Source organism: Pithys albifrons, chromosome 13 (assembly GCF_047495875.1).
Source record: "Pithys albifrons albifrons isolate INPA30051 chromosome 13, PitAlb_v1, whole genome shotgun sequence".
Lineage (NCBI taxonomy): Eukaryota > Metazoa > Chordata > Aves > Passeriformes > Thamnophilidae > Pithys > Pithys albifrons.
The window spans coordinates 13591986-13611638 of NC_092470.1; the positions used below are offsets into that span (position 1 = coordinate 13591986).

Sequence of the window (19653 nt, forward strand, 5' to 3'; positions counted from 1 at the left end):
TTGGCACTCCTCATCCTGACCAAAACTCCTAAAGCAACGCATTAAAGGTTATGAAGAAGAGAGAAGGAAATCGAGATCTCACATTATTATGTTTTCATGTCATTGCTCATTGTTTATATATGCCCTCTTCAATCTCTGTTGCTGGATTACCTTCAGAGGTAGACTCAGCTCTACTTGTGTTCCAACACCTGGTATTTTAAGACAACCGGGTTTTGCAATTAACAACTCAAAAGCAGCAGATTAAACTCATACAGAGATCCTAGGCAGACTGATTGCCTGTTCACAGGTGACTATAAATACTTATCTATAGAACTGACTTAAAAGGGATAGTGGTTGCATAAATATGTAAGTCAAACAGCTACCAAAATATTAGTCATGACCTTGTTAAAACAGTTGATATGGCAAAACTCAGTCACTAAATAACCTATAAAATGAAATATTATGATTAGTGTCAGGAGCTAATCTCAGAAGCCGAGACAACGTGATGCAAAGGAGCTTTTAAAAGAAACCCAACAAACTCATTTTTCTTTATCTTCTGCCATCTTATTATTTCACAACTGAGAAATCCATTAGCAATTCTGCCAACAACTAGATAGGCTGCTTAGTTATCTAACACTGAGACACTCACATCCTATAGCTATCTTGATGTCCCTGGGAAAAAAAAAAACAGGAAAAGCAATGGAGTAATAAATTATTATAACCGTTTCATTAAAACTTAGGATGCTATAATTTTCAAGTTTATTTGGTGTTATATTTAAATGAACCAAAAGGCAACATTGTACAATAACAATATAAAATAAAATAATTACATAGTACATTAACCAAAGCCCCATTAAAAAAAAATCCTAAAAAGTCATTTGGGGACATATCCTCCTCTTGCTCTTCTGCACACATGATTTATTAAGCTCATTTCAAGCAATACTCTTTTTTTAGGAAAAGCAAATGGGATTTGCCCCCAAAATGGAGTAGCTTTTCTTCTAGTTCTTGCAGTTTCATTTTACCATGTGTAATATATCAAGTTTATAAGGCATAAATACGAAAAACAGTTCAATATGCTCATCATTATTTTAATTAAGTAATACAGTCTAGGACACTTTTTTCAATCACACCAAGGATTACAATGTACCTATAGCTTTAATTTTATCTTTTTTATACAAAAGTCTATCATATAGTATACAGTGTATTCTAGTTGGTAACTGGTTCACAAGATTGATCACAATATTCTTGCAGGTTAATATGTCAGGATTTCACCCAGTTTGTACACTCTGTTCAGAACTGCAGGGTCCCTCCTTCCCCAGCTGCTTTCCTCCAGCTGCAGCATCCCATCGCTCCATCTCCTGGCCTGTTTTGAGAAGGGCGCTGTTCCAGATGCAAACCCCACTGGGAATGCCTAGGGATGCACATCCCAGTGGTGCCATGCAGAGGCAGCCAGGGAGTGGAGGAGACAGCAAGACAGCAGCTCACAGAGGTATTTGCAGAGCAGGGAGGAAGAGAGCTGGGCTCTGCTCTCCCAGCTTCCCTCAGGCCCCTGCCACCATGGACCAGAGTCTGCAGGAGCTGAATCCAGCCTCCAGAAGGAATTCATGACAAACCATGGTCTGGTGTGTAAGGAAACCACTGCCCCAATGGAGGTGGGTGTCACTGGCTGCTTGTGCAAAGTAAGGATAGGCAAAAGCACCTCAATAAATTAGGAGCAGCATGGATGCTTGGGATGCTGAAGGGGTTGGGCTGGGACAGCTTCATGTCACCCACAGCTCCATAACCTGCAAAACCCTTCCCAGGATTGTGAGCATCTCTAATGCAAAGACTCATCTGGTGCCAGCTGGATGAGCTGCACAGACAAAAAATCCCTGCACAGATAAAACCTGTGATCATCTGCACTCTTCTCGTATCTCCCCTTAGATAGTCAGATATTTTCTGAAGTCAGATTACTGAGATGCCCTGGAGAAAGTGCTACTGATGTGGGGCTGGGAGCAGCAGGGTCAGACCACTCATGGCTATTGCAAGGGGCTGGTGAAGGCAGGGGATCTGCCCAGTGTCCATCTCCTCTCACCCTGCCCCTCTGATGGGCTTGTTACTGCCCATGTGTGCAGATGGGGGACTGACACTGTATCACCCCAGGGCAGCACTACTCCTTCCAACAGCACCCCATGCTGCTATCACTGGCCAAGAAGGGGTGTCAAAGGGCTTTCTGACATTACCTGTTTGTTATATATACAATCAACCTAAATTGTGCATAAGATAAACTGCAGTGTCTCCCAGATAATTTTCACATATCTAATATTAGATATCTTGCTGGCAGGTCTGAATCATCCCCAGAGGTTTCTCTACCTGTCTATATTTACTACACATGGATCCGGAGCTCCTGTACTCAGGTGCTCTGAATCATACCATAACCAAAGGCAGCCTAAAATAGACAGTGTGAATTGCTCCCTCCCTGTTGTGACTCCATCCTGCAGCACCTGGGAGGAAAGAGAAATTATCTTGGTATTAAGAATGGGCCAAAGCTACAGAATTTGGGTCAGGATTCAGGCCAGGCAGGCACAGATTTTGTCTGGGGGCTTACTCTTGTCCACTATTTGCTGACAGGACACCCAACCCTGTGCTTACATTTATTTTCTAATAGATCAACAGTCTCAGGGATCACCTATCCCTAAATAAAACACAGTGCATGAGCAGTGCATAAACAGCTCTCCAGCTGCAGGAAAGAACTGACACATCTAAAGTCACAACAAAGCCTTTGCCTCCCACACACCCTTCCTCAATACTTTTTTTAAACCAGTCAGAAACAAACAGTGAGTGCAGCATATCCCAGAGAGCCAGAGAAAGGAGCATTCAGTGCTTTTCTAGCTGCTGTGTCATCGTGTAAGGAGGCTGCTTCTGAAGAAACCAAATTACCCTACATATAAAGAGCATTCACTAAAAGAATTTCCTTTCCCTTAGAGGACCAGCAAGATCACATTATTTCCTGAAAATACTTTCCTCCTCCCCTCCCCCATCTATACTTGACAGAAGAGTAATACTGCCTGGGTATTTGCTTTCACTAACCATGACAGACAATCTCTGTCCTAACTTGAGAATTCCATATAACCTGCTATTTGCATTTGGGATAAAGCATCAAATGGACATTTCTCATAGGATACAGACTGCTTGCTGTCTGGTAAAGTCAACCAGTATCCTTAAGTACATTAGCAAGAGGGAAGCAAAAGATCTCCCCAAATGCATTGCATCAACAGCAAGTTTCTACTAGTGTTGAAAAATTGTGCCCTTAATATAAGTGCTCAGTAACCACCAGCCCTGCTGCTTGAGGAGCACTCGGAACTGTATAGAAGGCTTGCGGGAAAAGAACCTCCATTAGTACCCATTATGCTGTGATTTATGTTATGGGCTTAAAATAGCAAAAAAATTAAACAGTTCTATTTAATCTACAGTCTAAAAAAGGCACAAAGACTTCAAGAAAAAAAATTATAACTGTTCAGATTACATTTCCAAGAACTTTAACAGAACGTTGCTTTGATTTGCCAGCTTTGCTTGCTGGCAGGAGTGAAATTGAGACAATTTCACTGTCTGCAGAGGTAAAGAATACCGTTTTGGCAAGGCAAGCTTGCCAGCTCTATGCAAATGTTATTCAACACAAGCAACTGAAACCTCTTGTGATTGCTTTAAAACATAATCTTTTTGGTCTGCAGCACATTGCACTTATCTAAGTACTCAGTGATGATAGAGTGGGTCTTAGGGCAAGACCAAATACAAAGAGCCCTTTTTAATCTGAACATATGAATGAACTCTGTTCACAGCTACACAGTCTGCTTTCAATCAAATGATCATGAAATACATAAATACTATAAAATAAATACAATACATTCAGAGTTTTCTACATTGTAGAGAGCTTTAAGAGTTTCCTAGCTCCCCGATGTAATGCATATAGAACATTCCCTTCTATACAGTGCTATCTCCATGTACTCACGTCTCCATTAAATGCAACATAGCTCAGATAAACCTTCCTCTTTTGCCTGGATTCTCATCAGTCTCTCATACTGTAAAACATTATATCGTTTCTTTAGGAAAAAAAATATTGCACTTTTGAAAATGCATAAAAATTGAACCAAGTTCCCATTAACTTCACCACACAGTCTGTTATTTAAAATTAGACTTTTCCAAAAATGTTTCTCTAGTTATTTTGTGTTTTGCCTTCATTTACAGCGCTTTCCATCATGATATCCTCAGAATTGTTCCTTAGCAAACTCCTTACAGTTTTGCCATCAGACATTTGACACACAGCATGAGCTATCTGAGATACACGTGGCTGGGAGTCATAGGTCCGTCCACAGGTTCAGGATTTCATTGTGCAAATGGGAACTACAATGACCAGAATAACAGTACAAGCTGCTGCTGCGATCAGGGCAGCGATCTTGCAAACCTTTGCTCTTCTGAACTCGGCTTCCTTTCGTTTTAATAAGGAATCATAGCCAGGAGTATAAATGTCTTCCATCCAGTATTCTAAGTTGTTTGGGTTTAAGGATTCTTGAGTCTAAAAATTGAAAGGAAATAGTTGTTAATTGTCTGGGATCTGTCATTAATAAAACAAAGAAAGAAAGCAGATGTGCCTGAAGACCTCCCAATTGCACCTGGGTCTTATGTCAGGATAAAGTGGGTTATTGCCACTTCTCACATCCCTTTAATTCCTGGTCCCAATTCCACAAAGCTGACACAAGTGGTAACAAAATACTGCAAAAAATAAACTCCTGCAGCAGTAAGATTCTGCTGCAAAATCTGCCACATACCTCTGCTTTGCCGGAAACTTCGTCATCTTAGATGGTATTTAAATAAAATCTCTTTAATCTGTGAGACAGCAGAGATGTCAGCAAGGACTGGCCTGTTACTGTTAATAATTTTTAAATTATTAAAGCTCTGCTGATGAGAAGGGCTCTTAACATATGCTCATCATGCACTCTGTTTTATAAAGACAACTCTAATTTTGCTACCATGACTTGCTTGTAGGGTGTGATTTCCCAACCCCATCCAACACCCAGTCCTGCTGAAGGGGCAATTTGCAGACCTCCCCCTGGAATGGAAGTGCCTTGGGACACCAGCCCTTTGTACAAGCCTGGCACTACACAACCACAGGCAGTGAGTGCTGAGCACTTCACAGAGTGGGATTCCAAGGGAGTTTCCATGAAGACTTTGCTCTCCCATTTCACACAGGTGCCAAAAAAAAAAAAAAAAAGGTGAAGGAATCCAATAGTCACAAAAATGAAAAAATGAAAGGCAACCTGGAGAACTTTATCAGTATCTCCACCTAAATTATCTATTTCCCTTTTTTAATCTTTTAGTTTTATATTCCTAAGTATTTATGAGCTCTTCAAGCTTTTCATTTTCACCTTGCTTGGTTTTTCCCCTTTAACCTTTGTGTTAGAGGAAAACAGGGGGAAAACTGGGGAAACCCAAACACTAGGCACCTACCAGCAGAAAGGAATAAATCTAAAAGAACATTTTGAAAAATTATAGTGTTTCCTCAAAGCTGTCTCCTACATCTGGGGCTCCACAAGGCTATTTCCTATTTTAAAAATGAGAAAGATTCCTCATAAAAATGTTTCAGTGAAAATACCCTAACACACCATTTCTGTGCATACAACAATCTGGATCCAAAGCTTGTTGGATCCTGCAAAGAAACTCCAGCTGACTTGGGAGGGATTTGAGTAAGCCTTTAATTGACTAATTCAGATTTTGTGGCCATGAGCTACTGCCCGAAACTTTGCATTGCCTGATAGCAGTGTTTGCTTTATGTACAGAACTACTAGAAGTGATTTTATAGCTACTCCAGAAATAAACAATGAAAACTGCAATAGTTTTATTATCATTTAATGGAGACCTCTATGATAGTGTTAGTATGCTGAAACAGAGACCATCAGACACATCTGTAATTTTACCATCTGTGCTCCGAATGACCTGTTCCAGCCTTCTGAAAAAAATCAGCAATCTCATCTCTGAAGGCATCAGAAAACAGCCTGACACTGTTTCATCCCAGTGGATCATCATACACACAGCACAGCAATGAATCTCACACACAGCTCACACCTGGGACGAGCTTTGGCCTGACTAGTTTTGCAATTTCTTTTTTTGAAGGAAAACCCAGAAGACTGTCAAGCTCCAGGAGAAATTTTAGCAAACCAAGTTAGAAAAAAACCCAAAATAGCCATAGTATGCTTCAAGGAAATTGCAGTTTTGGACCTCTCTGCTGTGGCATTGACCTTTTAACTGCTTCAGAAGGAAGATGCATTATTAAAAAGGCCCATTACTGTTAATCAGCTTCCTTTCCCATTTCATTGCCAGACGTAGGAATGTTCATTAAGGCATAATGTATTTACTTTCAGTTCTAATAAACTTAATCACTGGGAAAAAACCCCCACTCATCAGTCTGTGTCTATTTTTCAAGTTTGTCAGTAAGCTCCATTATAAAGTCTAGACATGGGCTTTGCGGGGTAAATGCAATTCTGGCAGTCTTTTTGGAGGGAGAGAATCAAACCAGTAAAGTTCTATCACCTTTATCCTAAAGATAAATGGTGGCAATAAGCCGATTTCTCTGGTTTCCTCACAGTCATGCAGGTCTACTTAGAGAGAACCAAACAGCCCTGTGAGGAGCAGATGGAGAACACTTCTCCCAGAGGAGCTTTGCTTCCAAATATCACCTCGCTTATTGCCTCGCACAGCAGGTAAGGGATGCTTTGTGACTGTCTGCTGCAGAGGAACTTCTTCCAACCTATTCCTACTCTAGCATGCAGTCTGCAATACCAGGGTTAGGAATTTAATTAGCCCTCTAAAGCTTTTAAGAGCCAAAAAGCAGCAGAAAGCTGAGGCAATATGCAGCCTGGTCCTTGTGCTGCTTGATTTCTCTCCGAGTGCTTTTTAGCCACAGCAAGAAGCAGAGGCTGGCAATGACAGGGAAGTTTGCATGAGCCAAGCAAGGAGGTGAATTTATTGTGCACAAACTCCTGCACAAACACTCCTAGGAGTTGCACTGTGTGGGTAATGGTTTTAACTCCAAACCAGCCAATTTGAAGTCGTGAGGCATGGCATGAGTCCTGAGACTTGGTCTATGCAAGTCTTCCTCACAGGATCTAGGATGCCTTCCTAGAGCTTAGTCTGATGGGTTTGGAGCTGGATTAGGTACCTCAGCACTGAGCCATTGAGGGCTGGCATAGAGCAGCAAGTCTCAGGCTCTTGCATGCCACTTTCCCTGGCAGAGGAGCTGTGGACAAGTAGGCTCCCTACTTGGGCACAGCTGCAGTCCAGAGACTGCTGGACCCAGAGCTGCTGCAGGGCTGACACGCCCTGAGCTGCAGGTCAGTGCATCCCAACCACTGACAAGCCTGTAGCTAACGGGGGGCAGCCTGCTCTGCTCTGGGACACACACACATGTGCAAGGAGCCCAAAATGCCTGAGGTCAGCACCAGATTCCCCACTGCCTCCACAATCTACTGACAAAATAACACACAGTGATCTGTGCATCAGAGTGGACTTCATTATGTAACAGATCTTCAAGACCAAATAATGCAACATTTCTTTAGTCTTTACACATTTGGATGTCATTCCTTAGGCTTCCTCTTTAAACCTCTGCCCAGATAACTTCCTTCCTAGAAGATGTCTTGTGTTTATCAGACTAGACAGGGTATCCAATGCAGGTGCTCATTTTATTTCAGGTTTATGACTTCAAATACAACACAGTTTGGGAAAATTTAAATCCAAAATTTGAATTTGTCTCCCAGTAAGTTGCTGTGCTGTGCTTGTTGCACAACAGCCTGCACGCTTACAAGCTGAACCAAAATGCAAACAAGACACAACATTAGTTGCCTGGCTGATTTCCAGCAGCCACTTCAAAGTTGCAACGGTGATGTGTTTCAAAACCAGTCATGGGATTGAACATCTTCTACAAGTATTTTATGTCTCATATTACTAGTAAAATGGAAAAAAACTCTAACACTACAAGTCTCTGAATGTTTCAGAGAGAACATAGACAGAGGAAAAAGCAGCAATTCCAGCTCCTGCATCACTCTGCCTTTCTGCAGTTAGGGACTGATTCAACTCTGCACTCCTTTATATCCCAACTCTTCTTTGGAGCTACTAAAACCACAATGGCTTAGTAGACATCTCTACATTGCAGAATTAGCTGGGAGCATCAACCTTTCAAGGATCATCATTCAGCATGAAACATCCATGTTCTTCGTTGTCCCTGGCCAGGATGGATAGGGATCTGCAAGATTAGAAACTCCACACTGCATAGCTCCTTCCTGAGCTGTCCAAATCCCTTCTTAAATGCATATTCTGGCAACATCCATCTGCAAACAAGCCAGCCAAATTAAACAAATGGGACTCACTTGTAGATCCAATGCTGCAATCTTGCCTTTATCCCCTGAATTCCTCGTGTATTCCTCTATTGTCCATGACGGCTGGGCCCGTTTCACTTCAGCCAGCTCTGTCAACCTCATGTCTGTGTAGAGTGGGTTGCTTTTCATGTGTGACTTCAGTGATGCAGGGTATGGATGAGGACTAAAGACTTGTTCAATCAAGAAAGCATCTTTTGGTTGTTTAGAGAGTCTATGTGGCTGTGGAATTTCATATTGCTTGTCTGCCTGCAATAGGGTTCAAAAGAATTTGAGAGAAAAAACAGAACTATGAGGGAGTTAAACACAAAGGACAGAGATATTCCTTTCAGTATCATCATATGACAAAAAATTTACCAGCTAGGACAAAGGTTTTGGATGCCCTTAACCCATTTGCCTGCCTTCTTTTCACAACCAGACCAAAGAGGTACTTTACATAAATAACTCCATGCTTACTAAAACACAAACACTATGCTGATGCAGAAGAGGAAATTTAGGGTTTGTACTGCTTATAGATCATAAAACTATTCTGAAAATGGCCCTGATATCCAGAGAAGCCAAAATGATCTGCAAAGGCTGGAAGACACATGCAGGCTTCTGGGTTTTTGTTTCCAGACCAAATCTTAGCATGAAGCAGTCTTGAGGGAAGACCTCAGCTAGCACACCCTTGGTGCCTCACCATCCATGGTACCATCCAGTGTCAGCCACAGTCCACTGCAGGAGTGAGGAAGGGACTTTCTAAGTCAACATGTCATCCTGATCAGAGCAATGTACAGAAAAGCCAAGGTTTGGGCTTACTAAGGGTAACCTTCCCCTTCTGCAGTCTAGTAAGAACCCATGGTTTCTTGTTCACCCAACTGCACTTATTTCCATCAAACCTCTCCCTCTCCTTTCTCAACCCTTCTCTGCTCTCATTCCCCAACATAAGGAGATACAGCATGCACATCATGTGGTTACAATTGACAAGGGAGCTTCACGACCCCCAACCCTCCTCACTGTTCATGAAACAGAAACAAGCACCCACACTGTGCAGTTTCAACTAAGCAGCTACCAAGTCCAGCACAAGGGCAGCCATGATATCCATGTGATCTGTGAGTAGGGCAGTGGGCAGCTGTTGGGAGGATGGGCAGAGTTTTCCTGACCAAAGAAACTAAAACCACAGCTGCAGTTCCATGATGGGAGGCATAAGACTCATTTAAAGGACCATGAAAAATTGGACAGAGAGAACATAACTACAGTGAGCATCTCATGGCACACTTTTTTTTTGAGGGATTTAAATCCATGAATCCATTTTGTTGGCTTTTAAGTATGCACATGCTTCTCTGATAAAAGTGGTCACAATTCAATTTCAAAATAGCCCTTCTAAAACAACCACTAGAGAATATAATTTTTCCCCACACCCTCTTCATAAGGTAATTGGCAGGCCTCCTTGTATTGTCACTAATGATGAAGAATACCATCATGTTCCAAACATGTCACCCACATTACCCCCCTCCTTCTTCAAAAAAGTGAAGCTTTTAAGGAGCAACTTGGTAATTTTGCAGCTGCCAAGCAAAAACATATAGGTATAAAACCACTCAATTATGATAACAATAATGACAGGCATAACATGGCAGGGCAAAATATTGTCAGACCCTGAGGCTTGTGATGAATATGGAAGACATTCACAACTAAATTTTTTAAGCCCTTATTATGTGAGTTAAAGTTGAAATTACCTCTTTAGATTTCCTGTGCCAATCCTTATTTTCTCCTCCATCTCTCTCTTTCATTTCCTCCTCCGTAATGCCAACTTTGTTGGTGTAAGTAATAGCTCTCCAATCTCGCGGAGAGTTTGAAATACTTGCTATTTTGGATTCAGTTGCACTGTTTTCTTCTGTTAATGATCTTGATGACCTCCTAGTAAACAAACTTTTTTTTAAGGCTTTTACTCGAAGACTCTCGCTATTACTTCCACTGGCATCTGAACAACACCATTCTGGATTATTCTCCAGTTTGCCTCCATGAGGAGTACTGTGGCACTGAAATATCTGTGGGGAGTTACTCTCATCTGATCCAGCCTCACTTGTCAAAGAATTGAGATCTATTTGCACGCTGACCTTCTCTGGCTGCTGGATTTTTTGATCCAGCTTGCTTAATTTTCCCAGGACTTGAGAGATTTCTTCTCGGACACCTGAGAGAGATTCCAGTTTCTTCTCTATTTCCCCAATTCTCAAGACCAATTTGCAGACACTCGTTTTCAGTTCATCATCTGTGTTACTGATGTCTGCTCGGACCACTTTATCCATTTTGTTACAGGCACTCCCATTGGAGATCTTAGTCAAATTGTGCTCAGGTGAACTCTCACAGTCTGATTTATGCACCTGAGACAAGGAACCAGTGCTGTTGTAGCATGAAGACTGCATCACTCCTGTGGAGCCACTGATACTCATGTCATCCAAAAACCGAAAAATGTCACTGATGTCATCACTCACAATTTCAGAGTCATCATCTGACTGTTTAAGAGAGTGTCGCTCGCCATACTTGGCTTGGCCTGCTGCACACAAGTCCTTGCATTTCTTGTGGTCCAGAACTTGCTGCTCCGTTTGTGTCCCAACACTCATGGTCCTGTCAATGCTTAAGATCTGGACAGAAGTACAATTAATGCTTTTATCCTTAAATTTTTTGACTGGCTCATGTTTATCCACATCTAGAATGGAAGGAATTTCCTTAGGTTTATGTCCATTTGGTTTCATAGCATAGTTTGCCTGCATGATTGGTTGCTGATCCTTCACATTTAGGTAGGACTGATGTCTGTCAACTGAAGGAAAGTTTGGAGATGGGTTGCTGGAACTCTGGTATCGTGGTTTCTCTTCAGACTGTTTCCTATTAAAAAAGGATCGTTCAAAGTCAGGCACCTCCTCAGTATTTAAACTCCAGCTTTTAGCTGGCCAGGCAGTTTGCTTGGTTGGCTTTCCAGTCCACTTTTTAGTGTCCTGGGGTCCAAGAACAGTAGTTGGGCCAAAATACGTTGAAGCTTGAAGATCATCTAAACTTTCATGCTTCACTCGCCTTTTGTCTGGTATAGGAGAATAAACTGGATTCAAGTACTGGCTGCTGTACGGCATTTCAAAGCTGTGGTTGAAGAAAGTCTGCTTAGAGCTTTCTTTCCTGTTCTGAGGCTCTCTGCGTCCATCTTCTGGCGTTTTGTTGGATGGTATTAAGTTGGGAGATATAGTAATCAGATTATGAAAATCTTCTTTGAATATATTTCTTTTCTGGACACACGACTGCATCATGAAAGGCTCGTCACTTGAAATGAAAGTTTCTTTTATGCCTGCACTTATAGGCAAGGAATCCTGGTCTGAAATAGATTCATTTTCAATGTTCATGGGGAAGTATGTACTCTGCATCTCACATGGTGGCGACGTGGCAATGGAGTAGGATGCCAGTGCCTGCAGCCTGTCCAGAGAGGCAGCCCGGCCCTTCATGTCCTTATTAACACCAAGCAAAAAGTTGGGTTCTGATGAAGGGACAAACTGTTGGCAGTCTTTGCAGTCCATTTTTCTGCATTTTGAAGACCTTCTGACTGGAAAGCCCCGGTTAAACTCCTGGTCATTCAGCTCACAGTTGGGCACACAGTCGGGCACACAGTCTGCCATATTGCAGATTTCTGTGTCAGACCTACAGGACTCAAAGGACTCTTTCTTCTTCACTTTATGCCTTGCAACTGGAAGCTTCTCCTTGGCCACTCCCCCATTCATTTGTATGAGGTTGAATATTGTTACTATATCTGCTGCAACCATGATTTTCTTTGATTGCTGATTGTTTACAGTGCATCTCATTTTGTCTTTGAACAAAGTCGCTGGGAAATTAGGATCCAGGCAAGCAGTGTAAAACAACACACTTCTGAGCTTGGCCAACTGGGATAAGTCAAACCTTGCACACAGGGACTTGCAAAGATCTTGGTAAGAAACAGTATTCTGCTTTGTGTCCAGCTCCTCCAATATCTTCACCAGGAAGAGTGAGGATTCCTGGCTGGAATCCATGGCTTAAGCGTATTTCGTTGTTTAGCCTGGAAACTGCGTTCCACTTCTACAGCAACACAAAAAAGATTGTAAGTCACCCACAGATAATACCCAGGACCTTGTAATTCAGCCCCAGATGGAGCCTGGCTCCCCAGCCATGCAGTCTAGGGCTTGCTTTTATAACCCATCCTCATGTTCCAAACTCCAGGCTGTAATCCTAGCATCGATGAAATCAATACTTAAATGGAATGAGGATTTTATCCAAGGAGGCTCATTTATGCCCATGTCTACTAAAGCAACCAAGTGAATAAACAGCAGAAGCTTTGGAAGGGCTGAACTAAGGGCAGATATACAATCCCAGCTTGCTTGCTATGGGGCTTTCACAAAATTTTTTACCAACATGTGAGATGTTCAAAGCACAGACACATCAAATTGCTTGGCAATAATTCTAGCCCTGGCCTAACCAGAGGTGATCTACTGCACCATGACAACCCCAGCTGTTTTCATATTTGAATGCAAATGGCTCTCAGGAAGATTTTCTTCCAATAAACTTCTGACACGTTTTCAGAAGTTATCTAAGCACATAATTATCATCTTGCTTATTTTAAATCACTATTTTCTCCTCTACTCTGAATTATCTCCTTCAGACACTTTGACTTCTTTTCCAGAAATGCTTTTTCCTAAGTTTATGACTCTGGAATAGAAAAGTTGCCAGGCCCCACATGAAAAGTCTGTGTGAACCCCATTTCAGCTATAAAATGCAAAAATTACCAAAGAACGGATAGAGCTAAACAAAAAAAAATTCCACTGAACCTTGAAACCAATCCAGCATATGCTAGAGGGCTAACTGCCAATCAGGGTGGATTTGAAGACTGAGAAATATCAAGGACAGAGAATATCCTCTTCATCGATGTGCTTCCAGAGAAACCCAGGAGTGCATCTCCATTCACCATCCCAAAATGACAGGGCAGAGATGGAGAGCAAAATCTGCACATTTATGTGGATAACAGGAACAGCTCAAAGAAACACAGCTAACACTTGCAAACATCTTGGGAAGGATATAAACCCCTGCACTCTCACAGTTGAAATTAACCTCTAGTTATTATTAGGAAAGGATGGTGATGATTTTTCATCTGTCTATTGTGAATATCCTTGTCGGTGTCTCTGCTGCTGGCTACTAGGAAAGACAGAGCATGGGATATTGCAGTCTGCCAATTCCTATGTTTGGTCACTCTGTCTTTGTTATTCTTCCTGATAGAAATGACAAAAATATTTTCCCTTTCCCAAAAAGGTATGGTATCTTCCCCCATTTAGTCCTACCCTTAGATGACCACTGGAATTAGCCTCTCCATCTCCATCAAGTGCTGAATATCCACCCAAATGGCAAAGCAAAGAAGTCAACATTTCAATGTTTATTATTACCCATTTAAAAAGTCATCTCCCAGCCAAAACCCTCAGGAGCACCACTCCAGGAATAGAGGGCTCCTGTTTTCTGTTTTGTCTCTTGTAGCCTTTCATCTTGCCCTTACATTACATACTGGCAATCAACTATCCGTGTCAGAAGCCAGAGTACTTCAGCTTTCATAGCAAAACACCACAGTAGCATCTTCCAGAGGGATGACAGAAAGCCACCTGGTTGCCTATAAGAATATGAAACAAGTCTCCACACAGTCTTGGATATTTATTTAAGTAGCATCTTTCTACTCTGTGTGATCAGAAGCTGAGCAGCAGCAGCATGAATGTATTTCTGTGATTGTAAACACAACTCTCAGAAACCAATGGCTATAGGGATTTTCCAACACCTCCACCACATGCATGTTTGCTTTCAAAGCTCCTGTATTATGCATAACAGTACAACTCTTCTGCCAGCTGACAAAAGAGAAAAAATGTTTTACTGTACAGTGCTCAGCTCCAAAACGTAATGCTAAAGGCTAGAGGAGGGTGTTTGTATCCCTTTTCTTTCTATCAGCTGTGTGTGTTCTGAGGCACAGCCTTTTTCACAGCTTGCCTTTGTATTTCTCTGACATGTCACCATTAGACAATGACACCCCCAAGGTCCAAATTGTTCTACCTGCCACCAAGGCCACCAAGCCCTCCCAGAGCAACCTTCACATGTGGGGCTCAGAGACATTCCCAGCTGCCAGGGGACTGGCATCACAAGTCAATTTTCTGCATGTTATAAATCTGCCATGTGGGACAAGACTGAAAATATGCCTTTTGGCACCTCCAGGATGAATACCAGCAAAAGCAACTATCTCCTCCCATTTGTAACTTCACAGTTTCTAAAAAAAACCTCACCTGGATACGCATTTTCACAGCCTGATGCACATCTACACTCCCCACACCGGCCTCCCAGTGCCCGGCCTTCTCCCCATTCACACTCTTGCTAAATAACAAAAGTAGTCAGTTTGTGCTAATGTATTTTTCAAAACTATCAACCCATTTTGTTCCCCATCTTTCTGTCTTTATTCTCTCATCTCAGTAAGGATATCCTAGGTATAGTTTCTTGAATTTTTTTGCTTTGTACCCAGCCATTCTTAGCGTACCCTCCCATCTGAGATTTTAACTTCAATTCAGATTTCTAAATCCTATGAATCTGGTATAACTTCAGTGCAGACTGATTTTCAAAGCTGCTGAGTGCTGACAAGTTCCTTAAGTAGAAGCCCTTCTGCATGCCCCAAGTCTCATGCAGCTTGTATCTAGCACCAAAAAGGAGCCTTAGTTTGGGGACCACAGCCCATACCCAAACAGTAAGGCAGCAGCTCTGATGCACAGAACCCAAGCAGGAGAGCTCTGCTAGATCTGGTTTAGTTCAGTCCTGACCTTGTGCTCCCAGCCCCAAGCCTGGGAGGTGGCAGTCAGCTGTGAGAAGACAGGGAGGTGACAGAGGCTTTGAGATGAGGTTGACCAGGAGAGAGATGAACCTGCTGACGTGGGAATTCAGCAAGTTCACTCAACTGCGCCTCAGGTACGGGAGGTGGGAATTGAAAAGGCAGGTTGCAAAATCAGGTATAGGCCTTGAGGAAAAGAAAGCTAGCTTGGAGTTAGAATAATTTCCTCTTCAACCCTTGGCAGTTCACAAACAGATTTCTGGTGTGAGAGCACTTCAGGTGTGAAAGGTACCTCTGGGCTTTAGCCTGTGCATGGAAATGGGTGCTCCCTTGTGCCAGAGCATCAGAAACGTTGCTAGCAGAGCATCAACACATTCAGGCCATGAAGAACAGGATGCACTACTCCATAAGGATAATATATAAGGGCCTTGAAATCTTGTTTCCTGGGCCAGGGATGTAAAAACCTGATGCCAAAATTTGTTGTGGCACATTAAGCTACTTTGTCTCTTGTCAAGCCTCCTAACAGCCTGCGACAGAGACAGGTGCCTCTTGGCAAGTCACTCCAGGAGCTGCCACATCCCAGGAGCCAAGCACTTGGCTATGCACCATCTCAGCTGTTATATCCACATTCATTCATTATCTCTCAAAGCAGGACCAGAATAGACCTGGATGTGGCACATAAATGCAGAGCTCTGAAATAAGCACAGGAAGGCCTCTTAAAGAGGGTACAGGGTCACGAATCAGTCAAAAGCAGCAAAACGAATAAAAGCACCCACAGCAAGAGCAGTAGCACAGGGTCTCCTCAGATGGCCTCAATTCCACCAACGTCCTCATGCCTTACCCTCCCTACCAGCAGCCACATGCAGCCTTCAGCCGCCCTCCTCAGCTCACCTTTGGTCTCCAGAGACGTGGAGCTAATCAGACACAGGGACAGGATCTAGCTTATTTATCTTCAGCAAGATCGTCTTTGGCCAAAGGAGCCACTTAACATTTCATCCTTAATGGTTTTGTTATAGTAACACTGGGAGGGTTGCTTTGACTCAGCTTCCCAACATTTGACTCTAATAGCACAATTATATCCCAGCATGGACTTGTACAGCATCATATTGCACAGCCAGTCGATGGGGTCTGACTCTCCTTGCACGCAGATGAGCTCCAGACTCACCACAAATCAATGCTTTTTTGCCCTGCACCAAAAGCAATGAACTAAACTCTCATCTTACCATTAACCCACTATATTCAGTCACTAGAGGAGAACTCCAAGAATATTACGATTGCGGCATCCATCCCCAGTGGAGTTTTCTGCTGCACAAAGGGAATATACTGTTCTATTTTCTGGTGTCTTTAGGAATCCAGTCTCTGTAAAACCTCTCCCCTGTGGTTCTCCAGACCAGGGGAACCTGCAGCCTCTTTCATGCAGCTTGCTTTCCTGGAGAAAAGCCAGAATGCACTTTCCCTCCTCACCACCTTCCAAATCAGCACTGAGGCAGGGATGGTTCCCACGCCTCCTGACTACCCTATAAATTCACCATCCACAGGAATTAATTACATTGGTACTACTCCTCAGTCACCAAGCTGCTTTCCCTGTGACACCTTCAGCCCAAACCCTGCCCTACCAAATGGTTTAAGGGCCATGCACACTGGAGCAGATAAGCCCCAGTACAGGATTCAGGAGAAAGTCCTTTCCACTCAACTTCCCTGAGCAGCTGAGGGGTGGCAAGGTGCCCTGCACAAGCCTAAATCACAGTCACTGGCAGACAGACCACGTTATCTTCCTTTCTTATTTCCTCCTTCATTTCCTTCCCTGTTCTTTTTGCCTCTGACATTTGCTCTCCCCATTTCCCAATATCCACAGCAGGTGCAGTTACTACACAGATGTGACTGTTGGAGTCGAGAGGGAAACAGCATTCTTGTTTTGCTTCCCCCCACGGTGACTAACAGGCCACCCTAGAATGCCATTACAGTGATGGCAGACACAGCGAGCGATCCTTGCATAAATTCCCTCAGAAAGAGCCAGCTACTTCAGCACAGAAGAACATTAATACAGAGCCTGTGATATGCTGTTTTACTATTAACTTGAGCTCATAAATCATTCAGCCTGTCTTCCCCAACACCAGATACTATAAAACAAGGCAGGCAATGCTCACCTCGCATGAAACACGTAACCCATTCAGATGGCATTCAGGTTTTGTTTTCTCCCATACTCACAAATCCATTTCTCTGTCAAAACATTTAAAATTTCTGACAAAGGAATGGGGACCTCGAACCCCATCTGGCTTCCAACGCACACACACTCGGGAGCCAGCACTCAGGAAAACAATGCCCGTTTCCGCACACCTTATTATTCCTACTCCTCCCCCCTCCAGCCTTCTGCTGCTCATTAAAAAGAAAACTGAAAAGCGCACTTTGGAGCCCTGGCCGCGCGATGGCAATTGTTTCTCTCCGCCTCTCATTGCAAAGTCCTCCAGGAAGAGCCTGACACAGGCTGGCTTCTCCAGACTGCTCTGTGCAGGAGCAGGGTGGGCTCCGGTCCCTGGGGCAGGCACGAGCTGATTTTGGCCCCCTGCCCTGCTGGTGTGGCTTTTATTCACTCCTTCAGAGCCCAAAGGAACGAAAGCCTGCAGCCTGAGAGCTCACGGTGCTTGTGCAGCCGCTCTCGCCAGCAGCTCGCTGCTGTTCAGCACAGGGACAACGCACGCTTTGCACACTCCCGGGCATCCCACCGCCAACCTGCCCGCGGTTCACCGGGGGTCGCTGAGGCTACAGCTGGAAGAAGTTGCTGTTTTCTGGCTCTTATCTTATCTGAATGAGCCCTGGAAAACCGCGCTTTACAAACCCAGCTCCTTAACAGAGGAAGGCTCTGCTATTACAGGACTCTGGACACTTCAGCCAACCCAGCCCCTACAATTCAGCAGTTTTTAAAGGATCTGAGTGCAGAAATTAACGCGTAACTTGTGGATAAAGGCACAAAACCCTCACAGACGTGTCAGGGCTCAAGTCGAACAAGGTTTGCAATTGATTTTTCTTGCAAAGTAACATTAGGCTGATTATTTGCATGGTTCAGTTATGCAATCCGGGTTAAGGTATCTCTATGATCTGGAAAAGTGCAAACAATCATTCTAAAACTATGCAATAAATTACTTGAATTATTACTGCATCATACCGTCTTGGTTATTCTTTGCCAACTCTTGGCCCATACAGACAAACACTGTCCTCCCAATACATTATTAGAGCAAATCCAAGTCACATTTTTCCCGGAAATTTTTGCCTAAGGAAACACCATTGCAAACACTGACAGACAAACACAAAAAAGGTCTAATTGAATTAAATGTGAGCAATTTATCCCATCTGTAGGCAACCTGGATTTTTGCATAACAAACCTATAACAACCTCACTGCCACCCCGGACCTCAATGCTCCCTCGCCCTGGTGGGTTCAGCTTCCCATCCCTACCGCTCACCATCCCTCCAGGCTCCCTGCATGGGGCTTGGGTGCTCCGAGGACCCAGCTCGGTGATCACCTACTTGCTCCCCTCCACATGTCCTCGGGCAGATCCTGTTGTGTTGGACTGAAGTGGAGCTACCAAAGTCACATATGGAGTTTTAAGATGTCAGAGTCCGTCCTTTCCCAGGGAGCCTGAAAAGAGATGGGACCCCGGGCCACCGGTGGGGACCACAGGGGCTCAGGCAGGTCTCTCACCTGCACTTATTACACCTCCTTTTCCCAAGCCGGCGGGGGGAGGCGGTGCTGAACCCACTCCCCGGCACCCCCGGTGCCCAGAGCATCCCTAGGGCTTGGGGAGCGGGGAGCGCTTGTCCTGGGCACCCCTTTCTGCCAGCCCACCGCTCGCACCTCCGCGCCCCCCTCCCGGCACCTGGGGCTCACCTGGCGGCTCCACCTGCCTCTGGCCCGGGGAGCGCGGCCGTCACGGCTGGCTCTGCCGCTGCAGCAGCCCCTTCCCTGCCGGGAGGAGGGAGAGCCCGAGCCTGAAGCCCCAACAGGATGCCATAGCGCTAGGCTGCGTTGACAAAGGCGGCAGCAGGTTGGCATGGGAGGAGGGAGCGAGAGGAGAGAGGGGAGGAGAGAGCGAAGAGAAGGAGGGGAGACGGGACGGAGGGAGGGGGCTGCACAGGCCGAGCCTCGCCGCACCGCCGCACCGCCCCCCGCGCCCGCATCCGCGGCGGGGCTGCCCCGGCCGGCCCTGGGCGCTGCGGCAGCGCCGGCCCCTGTGGGGGGACCGCCCCTCCGCTGCCTTGACCTGTTATCCTTATTATTGTTATCATTAGCGTGATGATATCCTCGGAGCCGGGAGTAGCGCCCAGCTCCCCCCGTACTGCCATTCCCCTGCATCCAGGTCCGGGCAGAGAAGAGCAGCCCCGCTGTCCTGCCTCCCGCACCCCGGTCCGGGCAGCGGGGACAGCGCCCGCAGGCTGGTGCA

At 44.5% G+C, this 19653-nt stretch overlaps 1 protein-coding gene across 1 annotated transcript; it reads right to left on the minus strand.

Moving 5' to 3' along the window:
* Nucleotides 1-758: 758 nt before the first annotated feature.
* MINAR1 (membrane integral NOTCH2 associated receptor 1) lies at nt 759-19241 on the minus strand. Its single transcript, XM_071568821.1, has 4 exons — nt 19101-19241; nt 10097-12452; nt 8376-8630; nt 759-4531 (listed from the first exon to the last, which is right to left on the minus strand). Exons 2-4 carry the CDS (start codon nt 12404-12406, stop codon nt 4334-4336), a joined length of 2763 nt encoding a protein of 920 aa, XP_071424922.1. The 5' UTR covers nt 12407-12452; nt 19101-19241; the 3' UTR covers nt 759-4333.
* Nucleotides 19242-19653: the final 412 nt, after the last annotated feature.